The following is a 12626-nucleotide window of genomic DNA, read 5'->3' as shown; positions in this document are numbered from 1 at the left end:
AACAAAAAAAAAAAAAAACACAGATACAGCAAAGTTTTTAAATAAACAAAAATGGTGAAGCCAAACCGTACAATTTATAATCGCAATGCTACCACTACGTTATAGACTTGCATTCCATTAACGTTACTGCAATTGCTGAATTACCAAAGTCATCATTTTATAATAAGAAAGCTTTCAGAAATCAAACCAAGGTCATTAAAGTAGTCATTCAGTTGGCCTCATTTGATGAATAGAATCTATGGTGCTGGCTCAAATGGCTTTTCAATTTTTCATCTATACCAAAGAGCTTAATTGAATAAGTTATTTTTAATAAAATTTTAATAGTTAATAATTACTGCTTTTAAATGTTTTAGAAAAGAAAATTATTCTGCAAATACTTTCTAATTGTAGGCTGTTTGCAAATCCAGAATTAAATTGAAGCTAGTGGATATAGTCCCCCAAAGGCTGGAAAAAGTCACCTTTGTGGCTGAATTTTTCCATGTATGTCAGGTCAGTCATCTTTCTTTTAAAGTGAGATGGCTGGTAAAAAAAAAAAAAAAATTTTTTTTTTAGCCTTGGCAATACTAAATAGCTTCCATTTAAGCTCTAAAACAGATGTACTACAAAATCCTGAAATTTTCAAGCAAGTTATCCAGTATGGCTGTATTTTTCAGTAAAATAAAGAATTTTACGTCAATCTCCTACATTATAACCCCCCCCAAAAAACCCATATATTATATAGATGAAAATTCAATCTATTCACTAAATAACTTCAGTTAATAGGAGAATGAATAGAGAGTAAAAATTAGGTATATTTCCATATATGGCTCTGAAACTGTCTCAGCTATCTGGGAAGGGGAAAAAAAAAGATAAATATTAAACTGCTAGATTCTTCCCAGTGCTCCTTCTTTGAAAACCAGATTCTTTTCATTCACTCATTCCTTTGCTTACTCATTCATATATTTATTGAGTGCTTGCTTTATATAAGTTTCCTTTATATAAGGCATGACTGGATATAGTGCTTTATTGTTCTACAGACAAGGGCTTTTTTCTAAAATGTATAAGATCCTTTACAGAAACCAGGTATTTACCTGGAAAAACAGAGGAGTGCTTCTCTCTAAAGAAATAAAATAATCCAGAGATATCTATGGCAGTTAACCACGGCCTTGATGCCTGTGGTAGACTGTGTGATTGGCTTACGATTCTCTCTCTCCTGGCAACTTTTGCCAAGATAGTGCTGGAATGGCTTTCTGGGAAATCAACCTAGAAAGCAGTCAGTACATATTGGACATAGGAGAAAAGTGGACTGGCACAGGAGACCTCTGTGGAAAGGTGAAATTCAAGAGATTTTCAAGTACCCATGAAGATAACTTAAAGATTCTATTAGGGTTCATGAAGCAAGAGGACAAAAAGGACATTAGAAATCTCAGGAACATAAAGAATAAATAAACAAATGACTTGGCTGTTCCGTGAACACAGTTATAACATGTAGACAACTTTAATGATCAACTTTTAGGATCAATCTACAAAGAAAGCATAGGAGATTTAAATATGAATACAGAATAGATTGTAAATATTATCAAACTTGATGTGAAAGAACAAATGACCAAAAGTAAACATTGTGAGAGGAAAAGAAAGTGCAAACTGAAAGACACGGATGCTAAAAATCTGCATCTTGAGAAATGGAGAATCAAATATATTGTCTATGATTGCTGAAACAAGAAATTAAAGTATATAAAACCGTAGTATAATAAAATATGCCCCCACGTCTGTCAGTCTGTCGTACTGTGGGGGCTTGCGTGTTGCTATGATGCTGGAAACTATGCCACTGGTATTCAGATGCCAGCAGGGTCACCCACAGAGGATAGGTTTCAGCTGAGCTTCCAGACTAAAACAGACTAGGAAGAAGGACCTGGCAGTTTACTTCTGAAAAGCATTAGCCAGTGAAAACAAATTATGGATAACATTGGGAAGAATGGGAATTCCAGAATGCTTAATTGTGCTCATGAGGAACCTTTACATAGATCAAGAGGCAGTTGTTCGGACAGAACAAGGGGATACTGATTGGTCTTTTAAAGTCAGGAAAGGTGTGCGTCAGGGTTGTATTCTTTCACCATACCTATTCAATCTGTATGCTGAGCAAATAATACGAGAAGCTAGACTATATGAAGAAGAACGGGGCATCAGGATTGGAGGAAGACTCATTAACAACCTGTGTTATGCAGATGACACAACCTTGCTTGCTGAAAGTGAAGAGGACTTGAAGCACTTACTAATGAAGACCAAAGACCACAGCCTTCAGTATGGATTACACCTCAACATAAAGAAAACAAAAATCCTCGGAACTGGACCAATAAGCAACATCATGATAAACAGAGAAAAGACTGAAGTTGTCAAGGATTTCATTTTACTTGGATCCATAATCAACAGCCATGGAAGCAGCAGTCAAGAAATCAAGACTCACTGCATTGGGTAAATCTGCTGCAAAGGACCTCTTTAAAGTGTTGAAGAGCAAAGATGTCACCTTGAAGACTAAGGTGTGCCTGACCCAAGCCATGGTATTTTCAATTACATCATATGCACGTGAAAGCTGGACAAGGAATAAGGAAGACCAAAGAAAAACTGACGCCTTTGAATTGTGGTGTTGGCGAAGAATATTGAACACACCATGGACTGCCAAAAGAATGAACAAATCTGTCTTGGAAGAAGTACAGCCAGAATGCTCCTTAGAAGCAAGGATGGCGAGACTGCGTCTTACATACTTTGGACATGTTGTCAGGAGGGATCAGTCCCTGAAGAAGGACATCGTGATTGGCAGACTACAGGGTCAGCGGAAAAGAGGAAGACCCTCAACGAGGTGGACTGACACAGTGGCTGTAACGAGCTCAAGCATAACGATTGTAAGGATGGCTCAGGACTAGGCAGTGTTTCCTTCTGTTGTGCACAGGGTTGCTATGAGTCTGAACTGACTTGATGGCACCTAACAACAACAGTAAAATATGTATTAAAAAGTGACAATTATATTGAAAGGTAGGAGAAGAGAAAATGGGTATTTGATAATGTCTACAACTGATGTCAAGAAATAGTGGTAAGCACATAATATTCTGAGATAGGAAACTAACACAGCGTTGCCACGGACAGTTGTGTAAGTTGTGCACAGTGCTATTGAACATGGCAGTCCTGACTGACCACAAGAATACCTATTAACAAACAGTTTAAAAAGTTAAAAGTACCAGTAGTCCCCAATTTACAACATATTTAAGTTAAGATGAATGGCACTTTCAACCTTCGATATTTTTGTTTGGTTGGTTCCTGTGCATCTTATTGTTCGTATATCTTCCTGAGAGGAAGTTATGGGAAAATGCATGCAGGGGATATAGAAAAAATGGCTGAGTTACATGAACATGCTCCAAGTGTTTTATCAGGATAATATGCTAGTGACAGTGAAAAAATCATCCATATGGCAAGAACACTGAATGCAGAACGCCAACGTGGAACAGCTCATAGATCACAAAGAAGGGGAACTGAGAGATCAGGACTTAATGGGTTTTGAAGAAGAAAGAAATAATAAGGAAGATTAGAGACACTGTCAAAAAATTGTAGTGAAAGGATTAGCAGGAGTTTTTCTAAACTAAATCAGGGGCTTCAGTTGCTTGAAAATATGAACCCAAACGCTGATCGCTTTGCTAAAGTTGATAGGCAGGTTCAGGATGAGATGTACTGCGAAATACACGAAGGAAAAAAACAAAAGGACCATACAGACAACTCTCACTAAATTTCTGACTAGAAACACCATCCCCATTCCCGGGAATAATCTAGATAATCTAGAACCTTCCAAAAGTGGAGTTATTACTGCAATTGACAAAATGCCAATGTCATCCAACTCTTCTTCATCATCAGTCAATTTTTATGATTTGTGTATTTTTTATGTATGTATGTACTAAAATATATTTGTAAGTTTATATGTAATGTTTCCAACCCCAAAGATAAAGATTGAATTTATGAAGACACTGATAATAAAAGGCAGTAATAATGAAATTTTTAGAAAAAGGAAAAAATTCAACATGTCAGAAGCAACTTCCGATGGAGTCGCTGGAAAGGAACTTGTCGTAACTCGATGACTACCTGCAGTTTGTTATGGGAAACGGGACTGGGATTGAGGAAGGCTGAGATAGCTGCTTATCGTCTTTTCATAATAAGCCACTCTGTACTAGTTTATTCTAAAATCACATGCAGGAATTACCTTATAAAAAGAAATTTTTTTATGTCAAATTAAAATAAATAAAGGGCCACACCCGCCCAAAAGCAAAGGTAAGAAAACAGAAGGGGCAAGAAAACCGGACAAATGGAAACAGGGGACCTGGGGTGGAAAGAGTGAGAGTTCTGACACATTATGGGGATTGCAACCAATGTCACAAAACAATTTGTGTATAAATTTTTGAATGAGAAATTAATTTGCTCTGTAAACTTTCACCTAAACCTCAATACGGAAACCCTGGTGGCATAGTAGTTAAGTGCTATGGCCACTAACCAAGAGGTCGGTAGTTCAAATCCACCAGGCGCTCCTTGGAAACTCTATGGTCCAGTTCTACTCTGTCCTATAAAGTCGCTATGAGTCAGAATCAACTCGACGGCAGTGGGTTCCTTTGGTGGGGTAAACGTCAATACAATGTTTTTTAAAAAAGATACAGTTTCTAAAAGGAAGGTAATCAAATGCTGTACAACAAAAACTATAACATCCGCCATGACTAAAAGAACAGATTCTGTGTCTTGTCTCTCAATTGCCAGGTAATAAAAGAGCGACTTGGCTGCTACCCAAAAGGCTGGTGGAACAAACCCACTAGCTGCTCCACAGGGGAAAGATGTGGCAGTCAACTTCAGGAAAGATTACAGCCTTGGAAACCCCATGAGGCAGTTCTATTCTGTCCTACAGGGTCCCTATGAGTAGGAATCAACTCGCAATAACAGTGTATTACCACCTGACAAACATAATGTGCCCAAAACGTTTACTGAATTTTTGTGTATGAGGTACTGCTGACTAAAAGATATATTTTATGATAAGGTATTGTTATGGATTAAATTGCGTCCCCACGATATATGTGTTGTAAATCTTAATGTCTATACCTGCAGGAGGAGCCCTAGTGATACGGTGCTTAAGAGCCTGGCTGCTAATCAAAAGGTCAGCAGTTTGAATCCACCAACCGCTCCTTGGAAATCCTTTGAGACAGTTCTACTCTGTCCTACAGGGTCGCTATGAGTGGGAATCAACTCAAAGGCAATGAGTTTTTTTTTTTTTTAACCTGTGGTGATAATTCCATTTGGGATGTGTTTTCTTTGTTATGTAAATAAGGTAATATTGTAGTGCCTGTCCTATATAAAGGAGCAGATGAAGGAAGGAAGCGAGCTGAAACAGAGGGGAATATACAAGCGGAAGCTAAAAAGAGACAAGGACCTTGCTCCAGAGTAAATACAGACAGAGAGCCTTCCCCTAGATCTTGCACCCTGAATCTGTACTGATAGCCTCCTAAACTGTAAGAAAATAAATTTCTGTTCGTTCAAACCACCCACCTGTGGTATTTCTGTTATAGCAGCACTAGGTAACTAAGACAGGTATTCATCTTAAATATTACATTTTTAAATTAAATCATCCTATTCATACAAATGCAAAAGTTGTTTAACATATTTCTGTGAAAGTGAACAGTATTTTATAGTTATGTACAAATTTTAATCATACTAAATTTTCAAAATAAGAATTTATCACATTTTTTTGTGCACCGCAGTTTTGCTGGAGTGGAAATCGCTGTGAAAAATCCAACCCGAAGTAGTTGACATTTTGGAGGGCTTTTTATTTTTATAAATCCTTCTTAAAGGGTGCTTTAAATGAAAATATTGCTTCAATAAGTTTTGCATAATCTTCACGGTGCTAAAATAAACTCCTGGATCAAGGGATTCATAATACAAAACGGACTGATTTTTAAACTTACAGAAAAGCACGTTTGAAGATTTATTCTCAAAAGTGAGTACTTGCAAACCAGACTTCTTTGAGAAATAAAGGTGTGTTAACAGGCATTCTATTTTAGCAAATGAGATTCCCCAACAGCATGATGCAACTGTTTCGTTAGCTGTATGCAAGTACTTGATTCTTCTTGCTCTTCCCATTCCTTGTAGAAGCTATCTGGGCAGCTCTTAAATGCTACCAGGACAATTTCTCCCTTCACTTCCTCCTGCCAAACCGAGTGCACCAGTGCCATAATTGTCATCAACATGTGATCATCTGTTTCATATTGCTTTAACTCGTGCTGAATCAAAGCACCAGTGTGATTTGCCATTTCGTATCAGCTCTTATTCTTGGAAAGTAAAAAATATGTGAACTCTCCTTATGTTTCTTTTTTCCAAATGAGAAGACTGTGAATAAATTTACATTGTCCCATTTGATGCATTGTACTGTTTGACTGGAGGAAGAAAGATCAGTTGGATAGAAAAGAGAGGAAAAAAAAATTTCAAGAGAAGAAAATTGATGGGGGGAGGGAGAAGAATGAGGACTGTACTTGTTGTGCGCTTTTGAGTTAATCCGACTCATAGCAACCCTATAGGACAAAACAGAGCTGCCCTATAGAGTTTCCTAAGCTAAAGCAAATGGAAGAAATGATGAAGCAAAAGAGCTGAACAAAAGACAAACTATAATCACGTGACTTGTGATGTATGTGGTCCTGCGCCAAGCAAACCAAAATACTGTGTTCAGATCGAGCATACCCCCATATTTGTACCAAGAATCTTTGCCATCGCTCTCACACCCATCAGGTTATCAGCAGATCACGAGTAGTCCAAAGAACTGTGAAGATGCAGCATCAAAGGACAGAAAGTGAGTGCGTAAGTTTTAAGTATTATTTCAAGATGAAAAGCACTTGTGGAAATCTGTGAAGGGCCCATCAATAAACATCGTATGACACACAAATGAAATTATCCGTCACTTATTGAACATGAAAGAATTTTTTAAGCTTTGAGAACAACAGAATAAGGAAGACCAGAAGCATAAATATATTTTACAGGTGCCCAAAGTATGCAAATAAAATGTCTAACAGAAAGTCAAAGAGAGACTTGAGAACAGAGTTAAGAAAAGGAATGACCACTGGAAGACTAGAACTAGAATGACTGAGGTTCTTACTGCCTCTAAAAATATGAAGAAAAATTACAGATAAAGATAGAAATAATCTGGAACAAAGTATAATTTATATATAAAATACTTCTGTATGAAAAAAAAATACAATACTTTAGTTCCCTACTGCAAATTTTAGATGAGAAAGCATGCTAATATTACCTTTCTTTCGAAAGAGTGCATGTAGGTAATTTTCTGCTTGGCATTCAATCTTATCAGTGTTGGACTGGCCCTGAGATGATAGCTCCTCCGTTGGTGTTGACTGTGAAGAATCAAGAGATGGTATACAATCCTAAAATTAGTAAAAAATAACAGAACACAAATCACTTCACTTAAAATGGAATTCCATTAAAAATGGCAGAAAGAAATTATTCATCTAAGTGCTCATTTGTTCAACTTTTTAAATATATGAAGTTATATAGACAGACCACAAAATTTGGGACAGGAGACAGGAAAAAAAGATTTTTTCAGCTCTGATGAGAGAATCGAATTAGTTTTATTCCTTAGCAAAACACCAGTCAAAAAAAAAAAGGGAGGAGCAGATCAAATAAATTCGATGAATAAATTCACTATCTGGCATGTCAGTAATGTAATCCTTTCAGAGACTTTAACAAAGCAGATAAGTTTACCCACTAATCTGACCAAACTGGATATAGTTCTCCCTTCTTCTTGGCCCTTGTCACAGAAGTATATTAGGAATAAACATTTTCTATCATACAAGATGCTGCTTGCATAGTATATGCCCTGTATACAGTAGACATTTAATACTTAATCATTTACACAAGAGATAATTCTGATGTCCAGAAGACTTCAAGAGTAAGTGAAAGGCTAAAAAATAGCAGCCCATCATCCCCCTACTAATTTATCCCTAAGAAATCAGTTTCTACGGTGGTCTGAGACCAAACTAGGCCTCTAATCCCACCCTAGGCTATACCTAAAAACAGCACAGACCTAAACTGAACTTCATCAATCAGGGAACAAAAGAAAGAAATGTGAAATAAGCAAAAAAAAAGATGAGTTTTCTGGAAGCCTCACTTGTGAGTTAAGCTAAATGTTACACTTTCACCGTTAGACCTTAAAATAGTCTTCTCATTACCAATATCAAGTATTTAGACTTTAAGTCACATATTTTCAGAACAAATTAAGTTAAAAATATAAGAATTCTGTTACAATTGTGCCATTAATTTAGAAATAATTTCATAGCACTAAAACTTACACTGACTGCTTCTCTCTGTAGGTTACAAAATGAACATTTTTCATCCATAGACCAGTCAGTCAGCTCTTCTGGTTCACAGTCTTTAAAAGAGGGAAAAATACTCATTAAATTCACTAACTTTATTAAAACAAACAAAAATACCTCTCCACAACTGCAATGGGTTATATATAAAAAAAACTAACTACTAACATTCAGGGCAGAAGGCCTAACTTTAAAATCAAACTGATGACATCTAGAACCAGAATAAACAGAGAAGGCTAAAAGGACAGTAAATTTTGCACTATTAGGGGACAAGGTAACAAGGGGAATAATGAACTGGTCATAAATGAATACCTTTCCAGCAATAGGATTTTAAGTATCATCTAGTCTTCTGAAAGAGTTCTGCAGTAGCACCGCTAAGCACTTGGCTACTAATTAAAGATTGGTGGTTCAAATCTACCCAGAGGAGCCTCAGAAGAAAGGCCTGGTGATCTAATTCTCAAAGATCACAGCCATTAAAAACCCTCTGGAGCACAGTTTTACTCTGCCACACATGGGGTCGCCCTTAGTTGAAATCAACTCGACAGCAACCGGCTTGTTTTTTCAGCATTCTGAAACATGCAACTTTTCACTGTTCATTAACCTTATTTTTCATTTTAGCTCTGAGAGAAACTAGAACAAATAAAGAGATATGAGGAGGAAAGGAATAAATTTTGCATATCATGAAAAGCAACATACAACCAGGGAAATGGAAGGATCAGAAAAACTCACGGATTTGAGAAAATGAAGTAATATCCAAGAAAACAAGTAGAAATTCATAGCTAGTAAAGTCAGATTTTTATTATAATTGTTCAGAGGCTTTGTTGCAAGAGTTAGAATAAAAAAGAGATAAACAAATAATAGGTTATATTATTCAACACATACATGGATTTTTTCCCACAAGACTATCTGTTCTTTATAATCCAACTGATGTAATAAATTACAGAGTTTCTGGAAAACAAAAACGTTTTTCTACTGAAGCAGTTTTATGAGAAGTATAATAACAATGTCATTCTAACTGTACTGGGTATAGACAATGATTTTCAAACTTACTCCATGCAGCAGAAACCTCCAGATTTCTCTTCCCAAACAAATTCGTGTGCTGAACCTCAAATACATAAAATCATTATCGTGTGAGCCAGTTACACTGGGACTAATTTGAAAAGCACTGGTGTACCACAGTAATTTATTCCATATTTTTTAAATACATGTAAAGTTGAACACATGTTTCTGCCAAACTGCACAGGAAATAAGCTTACTATTTTCTGGATTAATAATGAATGAATATTAGTTATGATCAGCCCCAAGGACTCTCTTGTATCAATACAGCTATATAGGTCAGAAAAGAAGATACATAATTTGTTGGAATATAAAGAGTATAGTGATATCTCCCCCCTTTAATACTGGCAGTGTTGTTGTTAGGTGCTGTCGACTCAGTTCCGACACACAGTAACCCTACGTACAACAGAACAAAACACTGCCTGGTCCTGCATTTTGGCAGTAGCGGTCCACATATATATATATAGTTCTAATACTTACCTGAACTTAAAAAAAATAACGGAATGGGAACATAACATGTAGTAGAGGGTAATGGAAAGATCATTGGATTTGAAGTCTCTGAATATCTGGGACAAAATTCTACTTATTAGTTGTCATCTTAACAAGCCACAAAGTTTTTAATTGCCTCATCTGTGGATCAAATGAAAAAAATGTGGAAATGATTTATGAACTACAAAGCACCATGCAAAGGCTAATAATTAAGAAAAGCAGAATCATTAATTCTTTTTTTAGTCCTATACCATCATACAAAGGAGCCCTGGTAGTACAATGGTTAAGTGCTTGGCTGCTAACCAAAAGGTTGGTAGTTCGAACGCACCAGCCACTCCGCGTAAGAAAGATGTGACAGTCTGTTTCTGACAAAATTACAGCCTTGGGAATCCTATGGGACAGTTTTACTCTGTCTTATAGGGTTGATGGAAACCCTGGTGGTGTAGTGGTTAAGTGCTACGGCTACTAATCAAAAGTTCGCATTTCGAATCCACCAGGTGCTCCCTAGAAACCCTGTGGGGCAGCTCTACTCTGTCCTGTAGGGTCGCTATGAGTCAGAATTGACTCGATGGCAATGGGTTTGGTCTTCTGATTTATAGAGTCAATATGACTGGAATCAACTCAATGGCAACAGGTTCGGGACCATTACACATGTATTTAATAAGATTAGTTTGCAGAGGACAAATAACATTAAATTTCTGGTTTAAAAAATAGATCACTTTTTGTGAAACAATCTAACAAATCAAAAAGCTTAAGCTCTCCATACAATTAAAAACCCATCTTTATAGAAATGTAGCTGTGTGAGCCTACTGTTTTCAACCTTTCCCTGTAACAGAATCATACATTCACACCTCTGAGGTAGGACTGTAGTGCCTTCACTAGAGAGGCAGATGTGCCGTGACCAATGGAATGGATGTGAAAAAGTGGCTGCGTGTCATTCCAAGCTGAAGCTTTAGGAGGCATGGTAAGTCTCCCCCAGTCCTCCTGACCCTCCAATATTAAAGGAACTTCCTCAGTCATTATTCCTTCATTCCGGGCCCCAGAGTCAGGCAGAGAAACAGGATCCCAATCTAAGCTTGGAGTCCAGCTGCACCAGATGACCCTTGAGTGTGAAATAGATTTTGTGGAGTCGTTTGTTATGCACCATTTTGTAGCAAAAACCTGACTCCTATTTTTTTTATGTCAGGCATAATGTGATTTTGGTAGGTCAAATGAATTTTATGCTTTTTTATTATGGCCCTGTGAATAGGAGCTATGAAACGTATCTAGCACTGGGAATTTTATTAAGCAGGTAGGTATGAAGAAGGGGTATTTTTGAAAAACGGTTCTAAGGGGTCATCAAGTTTTAGTGCTAAACATGTTGACTCATTCCAGATCCATGCACTATAAAAAACATGGACAACAACTTTGGATTAAGACATATACCAGTTTTAAGATAAAAAATGAGGTGTGCTGAGACTACTGTAATTTACTTCAGTAGTAGGTCTTTAAGAAAAAGTTACTTAAAGTAAATGACTACATAGTTAACTGGTACTGAATAATCAATTGGTTATATATAAGCCATTAGATTTTGCTAGGCTTAAAAATCTATGACTCTGCTAACAAATATTTAATAATTACTCTCTTTATAGTAGTAGCTTTTGAATTTGACTCCAAATAAATGATGGTGAGATATATTTTTTACATATGGGAAAAGATTTTAAAAGATCAGCTCTTTCTCAGATTTCCTCTTCCCCCAAGATTATCTTTCAGTGTCATTAAAAAGTAAATGAATACTGTAATAAAACACATTCATTTTACCTCTCAAACAAAATTTGACAGTGAATCAGATATTCCTCTTTAAAACTGGATTTTTTAAATTTCAATACATGAAGGTATAAGCTCAAAAAAGGTCAAATTATATGCATTACAGAAATAGCCTTATTGATAAAGAGCAATGTGATAATGAAAACTGGTAATAAATGTCTGACAAATATGAACCTTTCCACCCCGGATATTTATTCTTGTGGTTAAAGCCTGGCTCCAATCATTTTATCTAATCTATCTTAGATAGGTGACAGTCTTTGAAGTAAGGGAACTCAAGTTTTGAATCATAAGCTTTTCCACATACTTGATGTGACTTGGAGCCCTGGCGACTCAGTGGCTAAGAGCTTGGCTGCTAACCAAAAGGTCGGCAGTTTGAATCCTCGAGACACTCCTTGGAAAACCTGTGGGGCAGTTCTACTCTGTCATATAGGGTCACTACGAGTTGGAATCAACTGGACAGAATGAGTGAGATGTGACTCTGTGCAACTTAACTTCTCTGAGATTCTCTGAGCTTCAGTTTCCTCATCAAATGATATAACTGCATTTTAATGCTGCAGAAAGAATTAAATGAAAACATATGCAAAATACCTAATGAGTTTAATAGATGCTTCCTTCACTTTCTCGTAAATAACCTCGCTTCTTTTTAATGGTTTTATTCTTATCAGTAGCTTTATCCATAGCAAATAAATTCAGAGCTCCCAAATACCAAGCCCAGTGAAAAGTAAAATGAGGGTCATGAGAAACTGGTTATAAATACAGTCGGCCCTCCGTATTTGTGTGTTCCACATCCGCATTCAATCAAGCAGGGATTAAAAATATTCAGGAGGAAAAAAAAAAAGGTAAGTTAGAAAAAGCAAAACTTGAATTTGCTGCACACCAAGCACTACACCGAATCCCCGCAAA

General features: G+C 36.6%; 1 protein-coding gene across 22 annotated transcripts in view; it reads right to left on the bottom strand.

Annotated features, from left to right (window-relative positions):
• Positions 1-12626, bottom strand: part of LCORL (ligand dependent nuclear receptor corepressor like) — a 217266-nt gene that overhangs the window by 141350 nt on the left and 63290 nt on the right. For 8 of the 22 annotated variants that reach the window (XM_049886985.1, XM_049886984.1, XM_049887002.1 and 5 more), the window contains 2 exons: positions 8352-8431; positions 7298-7427 (listed from right to left, as the gene is read on the bottom strand). The exons of 1 other annotated variant lie outside the window; for it this stretch is intronic. In XM_049886985.1, coding sequence (XP_049742942.1) covers positions 7298-7427; positions 8352-8431 — 210 coding nt within the window. Of the gene's footprint in view, positions 1-458; positions 520-7297; positions 7428-8351; positions 8432-9254; positions 9321-9422; positions 9478-9908; positions 10059-12626 lie in introns of those variants that run through there. 13 more of the 22 variants (XM_049886991.1, XM_049886995.1, XM_049887006.1 and 10 more) reach the window with 9 other exon arrangements.

The sequence above is a fragment of the Elephas maximus genome, chromosome 5 (assembly GCF_024166365.1).
Source record: "Elephas maximus indicus isolate mEleMax1 chromosome 5, mEleMax1 primary haplotype, whole genome shotgun sequence".
NCBI lineage: Eukaryota > Metazoa > Chordata > Mammalia > Proboscidea > Elephantidae > Elephas > Elephas maximus.
The sequence above is the reverse complement of the archived record's forward strand: the minus strand, read 5'-3'. Positions and strand labels throughout refer to the sequence as shown.